This window comes from Phoxinus phoxinus (genome assembly GCF_949152265.1).
Source record: "Phoxinus phoxinus genome assembly, chromosome: 25".
Classification (NCBI taxonomy): Eukaryota; Metazoa; Chordata; class Actinopteri; order Cypriniformes; family Leuciscidae; genus Phoxinus; species Phoxinus phoxinus.
Window position 1 is genome coordinate 23,142,455 of NC_136900.1, and position 16,499 is coordinate 23,158,953.

Sequence of the window (16,499 nt, forward strand, 5' to 3'; positions counted from 1 at the left end):
ATTTTTACTGTCACTTTTGATCAATTTAATTAATCTTTCATTAATCAAAGTATTGATTTATTTGATTTCTTTCCCAAAAAATTATTACTGACCCCAAACCTTTGAACGGAAGTATTTGATGTTACAAAAGCTTTCTATTTCATACAAATGCTGTTCTTTTGAACTTTCTATTCATCAAAGAATCCTGAAATAAAAATGTGAATAACTGTTTTCAACATTGATAATAATCATAAATGTTTCTTGAGCATCAAATCATCATATTTGAATGATTTCTGGATGATCATGTGACACTGAAGACTGGAGTAATAGTTCAGCTTTGATCACAGGAATAAATGACACTTTACTATACAATCACATAGAAAACAGCGGTTTTAAATTGCAATAATATTTCACAATATTACTTTTTTTTTATCAAATAAATGCAGCCTTGGTGAGCAGAAGAGACTTCTTTTACATCTTGTATGGTGTAAAATGAGCTTAATGAGGTGTGGAAAGGATCATGTAGAACCAGAACATCTTATCCTGAAGGAAATGTGCACAGAAAACCTGGACCCATGATGCTGAGGTGTTGTACAGTAGGCGGTTGTCAAAGCGTTGATATTTGGTTGCATTTTGAGTGATTTTACACATGATGCTAGTGCATTCTGGGTGATTGCTTACTGAGAGCCTACCTGCAGGTTTCTATGATTTTCTGGTCCTTAGATACGGATTCTTCCCACTTCATCCACCAAGTGAAAAAGGTAAGTCAGATTTCAGTTATGCACTTTTATATCATCTTTTAAGAAAAAGAGCAAGACTTAGCGGCATCACGTCGCACAACATTTAATAGAATCTTTATCTATTTTGTACAAAATGGAAACAATGCATTACAAACCAAAGAAGTTCCAGATAAGGCTATGGCTTTCACACAGTTCAAAGACGCAAGGTAAACCTGCAATAGCTTTAAGATCTGCTTGTTAACATTCTCAATACTGATGCAATTCTGTGCATGAATGCAAGCAACTCGACACACAACCACATGGCGAAAGAAAATATGGTTGAAATCCCATGTCAACGTGCATGGCATGGATATGCGTTACGTCACGCAAGGATTGGGAATTCGATGACGCCCAACCCTGGAGACAAATCATAAGAATCCTATAACCTCAAACCACATCGTCCAGCAACCAATGAGCAGGACGATTCACATCAAAACACTTTAATAAACTACATTGTAACAGCGTTCTCGGAAATTTCAGTTATGTCAAATTCCAGAAGACAGCAGGCTCATTTTGTTGGCAAAAAAACCCCTGAGTGATGCTACACTGGACGATGCCTTGGAGTTTATATCATCCGGGGAGTGTCCGTAAACCAGCTATGTTGCAAAAACGGCTAAGGTTGCAAATGGACGTTAAGAATTCAAAACACACATGGCATCTTGGCTGGACCTCAAGACACCAGCTCTAGGCAAACATTTTGAATATAGAAAAGGTTTCTGAGTCAAAAGAAAAACGTAGTACTTTAATACATTACGCAATTTTGTGGGCAAAATTTTGGAACTTATGAATGAGAACACGGAGGTCATTTCTGTAAAAGTACACAGTAGAGAAATAAACAAACATGCATTTCCTAAACAGTGTTTGGTTTCCTATTGCATTAGTGTGGCGAGTCCACGAGGAGATTAGGCCTGCATCCACATCGTCGAATTGTTTGACGGACAGCCGAGTTGTGCCGTGGCTGTCCGTTCACGAGTCTTACTGCTGTTTGCACTCTGCAGGCGGCGGGTCTTTCTGGAAGAACAAGACGGAGATCAACGAGAGTATTAATGCAGGCACAGGAAGTAGTTCAATAGCTTAATTTATTCATAATACATGCTTTGGTAAAGGTGAAGTATGAAATTTCTGCACCAGTAGTTGCATCAAACGTAATCGCAGAAATATTGTTTGGCACCCACCCTTGTCTGTCATTGGTTAGTCCCGCCACCAAATCATGCTATAGACTGGCTCAGGTATGGTGTCAGAACCCGAAAGTCTAATTCGCCGCTGGTTCCTTTGAGATTTTCCCATGGGGTTTTATCCATTTATGAGTAAAATAAAGCCTGTGGTAAACATAACTTAATACATTGACGTTTTGTTCAACAGCGTAAATTACACACACTCACACCCCAAGCTGTCATATTTAGTTACTTATAAAAAAAACTTCAAAATTTGTGTTTTCGGTGTGGATGTGTATTTACGTTGTAGAACAAAACGTCAAAGTAGTCAAGTTATGTTCACCACAGGCTTTATATTACACAAACACACTATATTGCTAAAAGTTTTGGGACAACTCTCCAAATCATTGAATCCAGGTGTTCTGATCACTTCCATGGCCACAGTTGTATAAAATCAATCACATAGGCATGCAGACGCTTCTACAAACATCTGTGAAAGAATGGGTCGCTCTCAGGAACTCAAGCGTGGCACTGTGATAGGTTGTCAAATGTGCAATAAGTTTCAATAAATTTCCTCACTACTAAATATTCCACGGTCAACTGTTAACAAAATGGAAGCAATTGGGAAAAACAGCGACATAAAATCACAGCGCATGCGGAGGCACACAGTGTGTAGAAGTCGCCAACTCTGCAGAGTCAATAGCTACAGACCTCCAAACTTCATGTGGTCTTCAGATTAGCTCATGAACAGTGTGTAGAGCTTCATGGAGTGGGTTTCCATGGCCGAGCAGTTTCAGCCAAGCCCTACATCACCAAGTGCAATGCAAAGCGTCGGATGCTGTGGTGTAAAGCCACCGCCACTGGACTCTCGAGCAGAGGAGACGTGTTCTCTGGAGTGACCAATCACACTTCTCTGTCTGGCAATCCGATGGACGAGTCTGGGTTTGGCGGGTGCCAGGAGAACGGGACTTGCCTGACTGCATTGTGCCGAGTGTAAAGTTTGCTGGAGGGGGATTGTGGTGTGGGGTTGTTTTTCAGGGGTGGGTCTTTGCCCCTTAGTTCCAGCGAGAGGAACTCTTAATGCTTCAGCATACAGTTTGGGGATGTTCCTGTTCCAACATGACTGCGCACCAGTGCACAAAGCAAGGTCCATAAAGACATGGATGAGTGAGTTTGGTGTGGAGGAACTTGACTGGCCATCACAGAGTCCTGACCTTAACCCGATAGCACAGCTTTAGGATGAATTAGAGCGGAGACTGCGAGCCAGGCCTTCTCGTCCACCAGTGCCTGACCTCACAAATGCGCTTCTAGAAGAATGGTCAAAAATTCCCATAAACACACTCCTAAACCTTGTGGAAAGCCTTCCCAGAAGAGTTGAAGCTGTTATAGTTGCACAGGGTGAGCCAACTACATATTAAACCCTATGGATTAAGAATGGGATGTCATTAAAGTTCATGTGCATGTAAATGCAGACGTCCCAAAACTTTTGGCAATATAGTGCAAATCGAAAAAGCCTATTATAAAACCCCATGGGAAAATCACGGAGGAACCAGCGGTGAATTAGTCTTCCAGGTTCTGATGTCAAACCGGCACCAGTCTATTAAACCACAAGTTAATAAGTCATGCCAAGTATTTTACTGTGAAAAAATGATGTACTTCACCTTTAAGGTTAATTTAGAATTGAGAAGTTTAGTCTTCAATGTCAAAGAAAAACTTCACAGATGTCATTTTCACACTTTTGTTTGTCCAAGTTTGATTGCCGTGTCCTCCTGTCTGATCTGCTTTTAAACTTGCGTCTACAGGCAAAATACTTTCACCAAAGTACCACAAGAAAGTAGAGATGTGCGAGACTAAACTGTGTTTCTACTGCCAATCAATCTGGAGCGTAAAACAAAATCACTTCATTCTACCCCTGATCTTGTATGCACTCGTTTTATACCGATTTAAAGAGGAAACTTTGTGAATGAATCTTGCTTGACAACAAGATCATATATTAACATCTTAACGAACAGAATACCCTTAAATATTGTATATCTGCCGGTACACGGCAAGCTTTTAGTGCCGTTTGTGTGTACAGCTACTTTTCATAAACGAAACGTGTGTTCAAACCCGGATGCACAAGAGGTTGCCGTAGTAATTAACAATGCTAACCTGGCGTGTGGACTTATGTTAACTAACTTTCATTTGAGGAATATTGTTTATAATATTGAGTTTGTATCTCTTTGTATCTCTCTAATAAATGAGTCCATGTTGGCTAACGTTGATTAACCGAACGCTTAAGTTTAGTGTACAACGAAAGCACATCGTCGCTGTCTCCATAATTCCTCATTTTTATTTTCTTCATAAATCATTACTATTGGTTACACTTTACATCCGTCTGTGGGTTTTGCAGATATTTAACCAATGAAAGTATTAAAAAGAGCTTGTGACTAAACCTCGTAACTCTTATCCACATGTACAGTTTGGTTTCTCTGCTGGTTTGTAATGCAAGGGTAAATAAAGGACTGGTTCTTTGAATAAGTACAGTGTAACTATACTATAAAGGCTGATGTTTTATGTGTTTAAGGAGAGGAGAAGTGCCTTAGGCTAGCATTTGTCGTCGAGTCTTAGCCAGTACTGTCTTAAATAGCCTGTGCGTAGAACTTCATCTTTACTAGCATGAGATTTTGGTCAAATAACTTATATAAAATAAAATAAACGTTATAACCTGTTGATGAAAGCGTAATGCTCTGCTCTATTACTCGTTCTGATGATGGACAAAAACACACATGCTCGATATTCCCAAAGTTCTCTGGTTGTAACTCCATTTGAGTTTGATTTTGGTAAAATGTTAATAATATGATGACACATGCAAGTGTTTGACCATAAAGCCACAATATCAACTTTGACAAAATAGTGGTTAACTATATAAATAAATAAAAGTGTTTTTTCCATTTTTCGAAAAGTTTTTTGTTTTTGGAGATACGAGGTTTCCACCCGACATCGACTATATATTAATATATACCTATCATTTCTGTGGCATTCAGTATGAGATTTGATGTTTGAGTCATAGATTTAAGTAGGCTATTTCAAATAGATATTCATACACAGGCCGTTTTTTGACTGCTTTTTGAGCTTTGCTAGACTAGTTAACGTTTAAATATAACTTTTGTAACAGACTAAAGTAGTTGTCCTGCACATCTTTACTAAACATTATTGATCATCGTCTAACATCAACAAAACCTGATATCTGAACGGTGGAAAGTTTTATGAAAGAAAATATTTTTTCCAATTAGTAAAGACACATGTCTTAAATTACTACATAATTACTAGTAGTAACATAAGCCACGTTTACACCGAAATTACCCGGAACAATTTGTCCCAGGAACTTTTTTCGCCCCAGACCGGTTGCTTTCTGCGTTTACACCGCGGTCTAAAGTACCGGGGAGATTATAAACTGCGCCCGACGGCTCCTCCCAGTCTGTGACGGACAGTAATCAGTTTTGAGCGCCACATTTATAATAAATATGGAGAAGATTCAAACTGTGCTGCAGTTGTTTGTGATGTATTAGTTTACTAACGAGGTAATTAACGGCAGAAAAGAGACGAGCACTGATACTAAAGCGTGTTCAGAAAGCTCGTAATGCTATAAAATTAGACGATGCGGACATTGACCGTGAGACGGCTGGGACGAACGCGCAGAACATTTCCTGTTACACAAATACGCTTAATAAAGCCTGAACCTCGTCGTCGGTCCAGCTGTGTTTTTTATTTTTTTTTATTCCATATTTGCAGACAGACGACTCTTACTGCATGAAGCCACGAACCGCAATAGATTTTTAAAAATGGCGGTTAAATTAGAAAGCTGCGTGGAGTCATCCAATCAAAATGCGGCGTGAGCACAACCAATCAGCATGTTCAGCGCACAAGTCCCGCCCCCCAAAGTTCCTGAACTTTGAAAAGTACTACCTCGCCAGCAGGGACTTTCGGAGGGGGAAATATTTACCCGGAACTTCATTTAGACCCTGATTCCTGAGGTGTAAACACACCGAGCACCAGCCCACAGTTCCTAGTTCCTGGGGAAAGTTCCCGCGGTGGAAGGTTATAGCTACTCGGCTACAGACTGCGGTTCACATGAACCAAATTCCAGACTGCTGTTTTCAAACCAAACTTAACAGTCAGTTAACCTTTGATCCACACACACACACAACCCTCTCATGTGAAAGTGACATAAGAGTGAAAGCAGAGGAGAAAGACCAGAACAAAAATAAAGGGACGATGGGAAAGATTGATGGGAAAGAGAGCCACATCCCTTCTGGTGTCTCTTACCTAGAAATGCATGAAGTGAGAAATGAATTATGCCTGTAAAGGGGAAGTGGAGGAACAAACACACAGGTTTACACGTCAGGCATGCAACGGATTATGAGCACCATACAAGTTAATGCTTTCAATCCAGACCACTTCAATCAATCACAGATCAGCAGTAAAAGTCTAAGTATTCAGAGACAGCTGTGTTTGGAACAAAACACTACTACGATATATCCTACAATCCGCACATTTCTCAAATTGCTAAAAGTTGAGACATTTTTGCATTAAAATCTGGATTTCGAATATAAACAGTAAGTCATGTGTAGCATACTATGTTTGTGGCTGCATATTTTATACAGTTTCATTATATAATATATACATATATATATATTAGTAACAATTTACAATAAGGTTCATTAGTTAACTACATTAGTTAGCATGCATTAATAATGAACTGCACTTATACAGCATTTGTTAATGTTAATCTCAACATTTTCTAATACTTTATTAAAATCTTGTTAACATTAGTCAATCCACTGTGAACTAACATGAACCGTTTTTATTAACTAACATTAACAAAGATGAACAATACAGCAACAAATGTATTGCTCATGGTTAGTTCACGTTAGTTAATACATTAACATTATTGTAAAGTGTTACCACTCATTTATTTATATTAGGGATGTGACGGTGAGAACATTTTCCCACCGGTTAATCGACTTGTGACAACACTGGTAATACTGGTATCACCGGTGTTTTTTTATATTTTTTATATGTAATTTAAAGGCAAACGTAAAATGTGCGCGTTTGCACATGCATTCATCATGTGTGGAGCTTTAAAGGTAGGGTAGGTCAGAATTGTCTAAAAAAACTTTTATTCAAATTTGTTTAAACTGTCTTTATATACCAATACATAATTAAAATGCAAGTACTTTGAAAAAGAGAGTATAAAAACTGAGTGACTCTAGTGTATTTAATCTTCAATAAACACAGCTCATTAATTCCATTCACTCCGACCTAAAAACGGGTGCGCGACTGCGCGCACGTGGGCAGAGCCGGTAATAGCGGCGGTAGTCATGGCGACGGAGAGTGACAGTCGCGCAAGCCAATCACTTGTTTCGTCCCGGTAGGAATTAATGAGCTGTGTTTTTTGAAGATTAAATACACTCAATTTTTATACTCTCTTTTTCAAAGTACTTACATTTTAATTATGTATTGGTATATAAAGACAGTTTAAGCCCATTTGAAAAAAAGTTCTTTAGACAATTCTTACCTACCCAACCTTTAAGTGGCCAACTGAAATCTCACCCCAAAAATCACATTGCTCAAATTAATCAATTGCAAAAAAAAAAAAAAAAAAGGATTTAAATTCTCACCGTGGGGTCAAAATCTCCCTCATCCTCTTCTTCACCTTCCTCATCCAGGTCCTGAATGACAATAACATTTTGCTTTTTAATTTTTTATTGCCCAAAAATAAATAAGGCTGTCTATCGAATGATTCTCACCTCCTCCTCTCCCTCTTCAAGATCCTCCTCTTCAAACTGCAAAACGGCATGGAAATTACAGAAATATTAAAAATAAAATGTACCATTTGATTCAACAAATAAACAGGGTGATATATATTAAATATTTAATTCAATATTGCCATTGAGGTTAATTTATTTGTGATTAAAAAAATCAACTGAATAAAAATAAAAAGGTGACCAGTCCCAGCGCCCAAGCCTAAAATAAAGTCACAAAACAATCCCAATAAAATGAAATACTATATGACTCTTTAAGCCAAAGTAGAGCAAACATACATCAAGATATACAGTATTTGGGATTTTAAAAACTATAATCATTCCCATTTTTCACACGATTAATAGTCCACTGAGTCGACGTACACTATCGTCGTCTTCTAAGGCCTCTCCTGTGAAATAAAGCACGGCTCTGGGAATGACCCTCTCCCGGAAGAAGTGTCCGGTCTCAAAATCTGCAGCTAGAGTGAAGTCCAAGTCTTCATCCTGGACACACACACACACACACACACGCACAGTGAGCAGATAGCATACATCTTTCTTTGACTTAAAAACGTTTAACAATTACAGGATTGAAATCAGCATCTCATTTCTTATTAATGAAACGCGTTCAGTGTGTGCCGTGCTTGAGTTTAGAGAAGCTAACTAACACATCATTGTGGAATGACTGTGCTTGTGTTTAATCAGCGACATGTACGTTATATATGAAGAGCTGCCCGTAACTGACGCAAGAACTCTTTCGATGTTTCCAGTCCGTGACGTGTTTTCTAAACTTGCGCTACGGTGTGTGTTTGTGTAGGCAGCTTCAAGACGTGCAATGATTCACGTGTTTACAAACACAACAAAACACTGAGAACGCAAGGAAGTCTCACTCACCATCCCGTCAGGCGTCGCTAGAAAAGAAAGGAAAAAAATGATTAATACTAGAATATTGAAATAGTAAACGGATCATTTAAATTGTGATATGTCATAATACATTTTAAGGTTTTACGCAAACATCAGCCAATCACATGCAGAAACTCAAAGCATTTAGGCTTGTAGACTGAAGTTCAAACCGAACATCATAATGGGGAAGAATGGCGATTTAAGTGACTTTGAGCGTGGCCTGGTTGTTGGTGGTCAGAGTATTTCAGAAACTGCTGATCTACTGGGATTTTCACACACACAACCATCTCTAGGGTTTATAGAGAATGGTCCGAATAAGAGAAAATATCCAGTGACCTGCAGTTCTGTGGGAAAAAATACATTCTCCTCTGACCTCTGCATTCTGGGACTCAGATTATTTTATTTAATGCCATGTCAGCATTCAAAGCTATTTTCATGGCAAAAATTAAATTACAAAAATACAAATATCATATTAAAGGGGTCATGACATGAGAAACCAAATTTGCCTTGATCTTTTGGTATATAAGAGGTCTTTGTACCATTAAAACGTCCTGCAAGTTTCATAGCTTAAGACTTCCTCCCCATTATAAACGAATCATTTATTTAATCAAGCTCTAAATACAGCTCGTTCTGGATCCATGGTAAGAAGTGACGTCACGGTGCGAAGTGACGTACCAGCGTTTGCATGACCGCCTCCAGCGCAAGACAACTACGCTTTAAGCGCAAGGCAAATACGCTCATTTCGTATCATTGTCGCGCCCGCGCGCCTCACAAGTGTTCAGTCGACGGACAGCGAGTGGGTCTGTGTGTGTACAGGGAGATTACGATGCCGCAGATGTGCTGTTCCTGGCTGTGGACAAACAACATCTTTGAATACGCTGCGAAAGATCCAGTCGTCAGGGGAAAATGGATGCACTTTATTTTTTGCGGACGTCTCAGTCACGGTTCTATACATTTGAAGGATGACTGTTTTGAGAACAAATCCCAAAATGATGCTGGCTTTGCCAGAAAACTGTTGCTCAAAGATAAGTCCGTGCCGACTATTCTGGGCTCAACAACGACGACGCAAACTGTAAGTAATGCGTTTAAAACTTTAAACTACTTTTTAAATACGCTGAATACGCACAGGTTCTGGCTGGGGGCGTTAATAATTGATGCATAGGCACTGACGTTAGCCAATCATAACAGTGGGCGTTAACACTGAACTCTTAAAGGGGAAACACCCCCAAAACAGACTGTGTGAATCAGAGGATGAGAAACAGGGTGGGACAAGGTCATAAATCACTACATTTTAAAAGTTTTTTGTAAAAAAAAAACTATAGTAATACTATATTTGCACCTAAGGGAACATAATAATAAAATAAAAAAAAACATGTCATGACCCCTTTAAATATAATAAAAACAGAACAAACAACACATTTTTTAAATTAACATATGATAAAAAAAATACAAACTCAGATTCAGGCATAATCTCATTAAATATGTCCTTAAGTGAAGTAACTTCATAAAAGAGCCTTCTGCTTGTATAACGTCCAGGACAACCCAATAAAATATGTTTGACAGATAAGGGAATTTAACAAAACATGCATAAAGTTGGGTCTTCACCTTTAAGCAAAAAAGCATGGGTCAAACTTGTGTGCCCCATTCGACCTCTGGTGTAGACCACTTGATCAAGTCTAGTTTTAAAATTGATAAAAAGTCTGTTTGTAATTTCCGGATGAGTTTCATACAACTTATTATTCTTGCACATATTCCACTCTTCTTGCCACTTATTTAAAATATATTGATTAATAATCGATTATTCCTAATTGATCACAGGAATAAATGACATTTTACAATATATTCAAACAGAAAACGGGTTAAAATTGCAATAACATTTCAAAATATGATAATTTTATTTTTTATCAAATAAATGCAGCTTTGGAGCGCATTAGAGACTAATATATCTGTATATAATGTAATCATATAACATTTTTTTTTTAAAATAAAAACAGTATAGTAAATAATGTACTACCATGATGTACGAATACATTTTATTTTAATGTATTATTTACATTTTCATTCATACCAGAATGCAAAAATTGCTTATTATTGTTACCGGTAATAAGAATTTGGGGTGAAAAGGGTTATTTGTCATGAAAATAAGGTAACAATGTAAAACAGTCCCAAAGCAGGCTTCTTTATATTTTAGTGTGAATTATGACCATGACAGGTTTTGTGAGATTCAGCCGCAAGTCACACTTTGAAAAGGTCCTGATCAAAGTCAGGCCTGAGGATGTTCGGAAATCCTACTTTCACCTCATTGGGGGACACTTAATATTCAACAATATTATCGATCAGACTGTATTGATTCTTATAAACTTGAACTGATGACATAACAAAACTGCTTATTAGATGAAATTAACTTAATAGTTGATGATCTGAATCAACACTGAACTGACTTCAACCGCCCAAATGCATAATTCCTGTTATCACTGTAAACCTTGAAACAATCGGTGTTATATAAAGCGCTCTATAAATACATGACTTGACACACAGACAGCATTACATCATTCACTCACAGCCATTTCAGTGTAAATGCCACTCCCACGACAGGAATGCACCTCGGTAACAGATAAGATAAGTTACACACATCCGGTGCCGCGGTTATTTACAGTAATCGTGTCACTTTCCCACAGTCTGTGTGCAGGACGGCATTCTTCACCTGTCGCGGCTGACGGGAAACATCGCGCTTAAAAATCTAAGGCATTCAATGCTAAGCATTTCTGCAAAGCTGATTGAGGTGAAGGAAACACTACAATGTCATGGCGGTTGAAGACACACATTCTTTGGCCCGGATGAAAGGCTTTTTGACTGTGTCTGGCTATTAAAAACTGAAGAATCTCCTCAAACGATCAAAAGCCCTGTTGTAGAGACTGCTTTCCTTTGACCCGTGTTATTGTGGACCTTCAGACACACGCAATACACATATTCTGGCCTAAATATGGCTGTCAGTCATACATAAGTAAAACCGGTTAGAAACAACTGCACTAAAAAATTACTTTGTTTAAAAGCATTTTTCGAAATGCATTTATTAAAATGGCTAAGAATATAATAGAGCTGTTCATTGTGAAAATGGAAACAAGTACGAACATGGTTAAAATATGGCTCTGTGGAACAAGAAATATTCAATTAGTTAAAATTACGGCTGTCAAAAGATTAATCGTGATTAATCGCATCTAAAATAAAAGTTTGTGTTTACATAATATATGTGTGTGTACGGTGTATAATTATTTATATATGTAAAAAAAAACACAATCATGTATATATTTAAGAAAAATTGGTTATATTTATATATAAAATATTTATGTATAATATAAATTATATAAATGCAATTATTCCTTAAATATATACATGAATGTGTGTGTATTTATACATAATAATTCTACACAGTACACACACATATATTATGTAAACACAAACATTTATTTTTGATGTGATTAATCACGATTAATCTTTTGACAGCCCTAGTTCAAATATATGAGACTAATTTATTGATAGATATCCAAACTTGATTAACCCATTTTTTTTTTAAATTGCTGACAAATATGCATCACATTTGTTTGTTAAAACGGTGTAATCCAATTTTCATATGCAGTTCAAATACATACATCTTAAATTTAGAACTACATTTATATTTTTATGTATTTTTAGAGAGTGACTTTTACAGGCTGACGGAAAACAGTTTTCTTTGACCGCACACTTTCTAAAATCAGCCAATCGCAACCGCCGGTCTCACTGACCCCTATTGGTTCTCCTCTGTTTACTTCCTGGTTTCCTTAAAAAAATCGGAATAAAATATATATTTGTGCCTATAAGTGCAAACCTGTGCATCACTAGGAAACATTTAGTCCTGATTAAAAAATTAAATGTCAGTTTAAATCTACACTGAATTATCACACACAACTAGCTTTCTTTTTTTTTTTGAGGAAAATATAAAAGTCACCAGAGATGCAGTGTATTAATGAACTGTACTCATCAAAACTATATTTTGGAAATATGAAAATGGACAGGGCATAGCATTTCAAAAAATAATTTTTTTATTTTATTAAAGGGTTTAGTTCACCCAAAAATTAAATTTTTATCAATAATTACTCACATCATTCCAAACCCATAAGACCTTCGTTCATCTTCAGAACAAAAATTAAGATATTCATTTGATATTTATGATTAATTTTAAATAATGCCGCAACACAGCGTCACTCCCATAATTTTCAATTAAAACTGGACAAATATATGTATTGTGTAATGTGCATTTTTCAGTAACAGGTTTGTTTTTTGTGGCTTGAATAAATATGCTTCATATAGAGAAATAATTTAGATCGCTATTTCTCTCTTCGCTTGTGCGGTTTTATCAAATACTTTAATTCATGAACTCATTCACGCCACTTTTTTGGACAAAGCGCCCAAGCGGCAATTATTAGAGAAGTCAGAGAATTTAGTTTTTATTTTATTATATTATTCTATGCACAAACCGTGACTGACTGTCATAAAGCTAAATACAGATTTAATAATACATATACTTAAATCTAATTTGTGACTTTGATAATCTGGTTTATTTATTATATGTATGTTTTGGCTGGTAGAAGTTCTCAATGGCTGGTAACTTGACTGGAGTGAAAAAGTTCATTTCAAACCCTGATTATTATTAAAGGGTTAGTTCACCCAAAAATGAAAATAATGTCATTAATGACTCTCGTTCTAAGCCCGTAAGACCGCCGTTCATCTTCGGAACACAGTTTAAGATATTTTAGATTTAGTCCGAGAGCATTCTGTCCCTCCATTGAAACTGTATATACAGTATACTGGCCATGTCCATAAAGGTAATAAACACATCATCAAAGTAGTCCATGTGACATCAGTGGGTTAGTTAGAAGTTTTTGAAGCATCGAAAATACTTTTTGGTCCAAAAATAACACAAAATAAGACTTTATTCCGCATTGTATTCTCTCCCGGGTCTGTTGTGAATCTGCGTTCAGGACTCCGCAGTTACGCTGATGGCGTAAGACGCTGATGACGTGTTATCTGGTGCGCCCGAGCTTCGTTTACAGTCTGAGGGAGACGCACGCTATATTCAAGCTATTCTACATTGTTTGCGTGGATATCATTTTTTTAATGGTGCGTAAATGTGCATGTCGCGGATGAGACACTTTTACAGCGTGCGTTTCCCTCAGTCTATAAATGAAGCTCGGGCGCACCAGATAACACGTCATCAGCGTCTTACGTCAGCAGCGTCACTGTGAAGGATTGACAACAGACCCGGGAGAGAATACAATGCTGAATAAAGTCTTATTTTGTGTTATTTTTGGACCAAAAAGTATTTTCGATGCTTCAAAAACTTCTAACTAACCCACTGATGTCACATGGACTACTTTGATGATGTGTTTATTACCTTTATGGACATGGCCAGTATACTGTATATACAGTTTCAATGGAGGGACAGAAATCTCTCGGACTAAATCTAAAATATCTTAAACTGTGTTCCGAAGATGAACGGAGGTCTTACGGGCTTAGAACGACATGAGGGTGAGTCATTAATGACATTATTTTCATTTTTGGGTGAACTAACCCTTTAAGATGATGCTGTTGTCCACTCTTGCTTGTCTTCAAAACTTGAGAGCCCTGAATTAATTCCAGCTGTAACTATATTACAGTATATCTATATTATTAATTTAAGGTTAGTACATAGTAGCTCAAGACATCTGATATAAGTGGGGCCAAATATTTGATTGAGGTGTATTTTTGTCCAGCACTGCTGAAGAAACACAAGCCGAGTTGTCGAGCGCCATCTGGAGGAAGTTTGAATTACATACAAAATAGTTCTGAGTTGGAGACATTTGCCACCCAGTGGATTCAATTCAGACAAACATAATTGTGTAATGCCCCCTACTGCCCAGAAGACACTAACAAGTACATTTGTAGCATCTAATTAAACATGTATGCCATCAAAAATTGAATTTGAGAAATTTTACCGTTTTTAAAGTCCCCATGAAACCAAAATAAGAGTTTTTTTTGGGCTTTTAGTTTGAATATGTTAGCCTTACGGATATCTATACGGTTTCTATCAGATTCAAAACAATGACAAAATTCTTGTTTAGAAAATATAGGCATTAAAACTCGAAGTCTCTCACTTCCGCCAACATGGATCAGTGATTTTGATGACATCCCTCAGGACTTCAGCTTCTTATCGGATTTTCTGTCCAATCAAATGCTCTCTAGAATCTGAGGAGTCCCGCCCCTTAAATTTATAAATAGATGCTAAAATCGGTCACTTGTTCACACATTTACTATTTTCTACATGATGAATGGCACATAGTGCACTATATAGGGGATAGGGAACGATTCAGAGTAAATATGCTTTCCATTGTGGACCAATGACATCTAAACTACCCACAAACAGGAAGATACAACCCTAAAATGGACTGTAAATCATCCAATCATATTTTTTTTTAAATCAACAAACCAATTCACTACCTGATATAGATCGTCTATTTCAAGAGCCTTTTCATGAAACGCCATTAAAGGTAGGGAAGGTAAGAACTTTTATTCAAATTAGTTTAAACTGTCTTTATATACAAATACATAATTAAAATGCAAGTACTTTGAAAAAGAGAGTATAAAAATTGAGTGACTCTAGTGTATTTAATCTTCAAAAAACACAGCTCATTAATTCCTACCGGGACGACACAAGTGATTGGCTTGCGCGACTGTCACTCTCCGTCGCCATGACTACCGCCGCTATTACTGGCTCCGCCCACGTGCGCGCAGTCGCGCACCCGTTTTTAGGTGGGAGTGAATGGAATTAATGAGCTGTGTTTATTGAAGATTAAATACACTAGAGTCACTCAGTTTTTTATTGGTATATATAGACAGTTTAAACAAATTTGAATAAAAATTTAGACAATTCTGACCTACCCTACCTTTAAACAAGAAAAGATGCCAATCCATTTGAAAACACACTCAATTATCTTAATCCCAAGATTTCCGTCTAATTAAATCATACCAACAAGACCAGATGACTCAGTCTGTCACACTCTCGTAATGCTAAACTATGAGATCCGTTTCGGTTGTTTCTCGAACTAAGACGGCGAGGCTTTTGTTGTACCGTTTATGGCGATTCTCTATTCTTCTGCCTGGGAAACCAAATCCATAAAAATAAAAAAAACTACTAAATTCAACCAAAAGGTTAAAAATTATCAATTTATTGTTGCAGTGTTAAACATACCTTTAACCGGGGTGAAGAAGTTGAAGAATGAATCTTGTGGGATCTCTTTGGAGACCATCCGAATGGTCCCTCTTCCTTTGTGTTTCTGCTTCTTTTTAACCATTTTTACTGTCACATCTTTGCCTTTTTGCCAGTCAATCTTACAACTAAAAAAAAAAAAAAAACATGGAAAACTGCATAATTTAGAAACACTGGTAGTCCAGATTTATGTAAAGAACAGAATCAAATGTAAATGCCAAGTGAAAATGTTTAATTCTCTCCCAAACAAGCCACAAAATGGCGTGTCATTCATGCAATATCAATTCTACACTACCGCTGAAAAGTTTGGAATAATTAAGATTTTTTTTTTAATGTGTTTAAAGGTCCCGCTTTTCCTGTGTTTTTGAAGCTTTGATTGTGTTTACAGTGTGCAATATAACATGTGTTCATGTTTCGCGTGTAAAAAACAGTATTTTTCACAAAATGTATACCGCTGTGTTCACTGTCCTAAAAACGGGCCGATGACTTCCTTGTTCAATGAAGTCCCTCCTTCAGAAATACATAACGAGTTCTGATTGTGCCAGCGGTTCCTGTGTTGTGATTGGACAGCAGCTTAGCGCACGTTGCGCACGAAAACGATTTGAAAAAGTCAGTT

The 16,499-nt window shown here is 37.1% G+C and overlaps 1 protein-coding gene across 2 annotated transcripts in view; it reads right to left on the reverse strand.

The window, feature by feature from the left end:
• Nucleotides 1–797: 797 nt before the first annotated feature.
• The window catches only part of nap1l4a (nucleosome assembly protein 1-like 4a), a 28,499-nt gene continuing 12,797 nt past the window's right edge, over nt 798–16,499 (reverse strand). Inside the window, exons 9-15 of one of the 2 annotated variants that reach the window (XM_079603139.1) lie at nt 15,866–16,011; nt 8,593–8,609; nt 8,083–8,202; nt 7,705–7,740; nt 7,576–7,626; nt 6,221–6,253; nt 798–1,769 (exon numbers count right to left, since the gene is read on the reverse strand). In XM_079603139.1, the coding sequence (XP_079459265.1) occupies nt 6,248–6,253; nt 7,576–7,626; nt 7,705–7,740; nt 8,083–8,202; nt 8,593–8,609; nt 15,866–16,011 (376 nt within the window). In that variant the 3' untranslated portion in view covers nt 798–1,769; nt 6,221–6,247. The remainder of the gene's footprint in view (nt 1,770–6,220; nt 6,254–7,575; nt 7,627–7,704; nt 7,741–8,082; nt 8,203–8,592; nt 8,610–15,865; nt 16,012–16,499) is intronic. The other variant, XM_079603138.1, reaches the window with a different exon arrangement.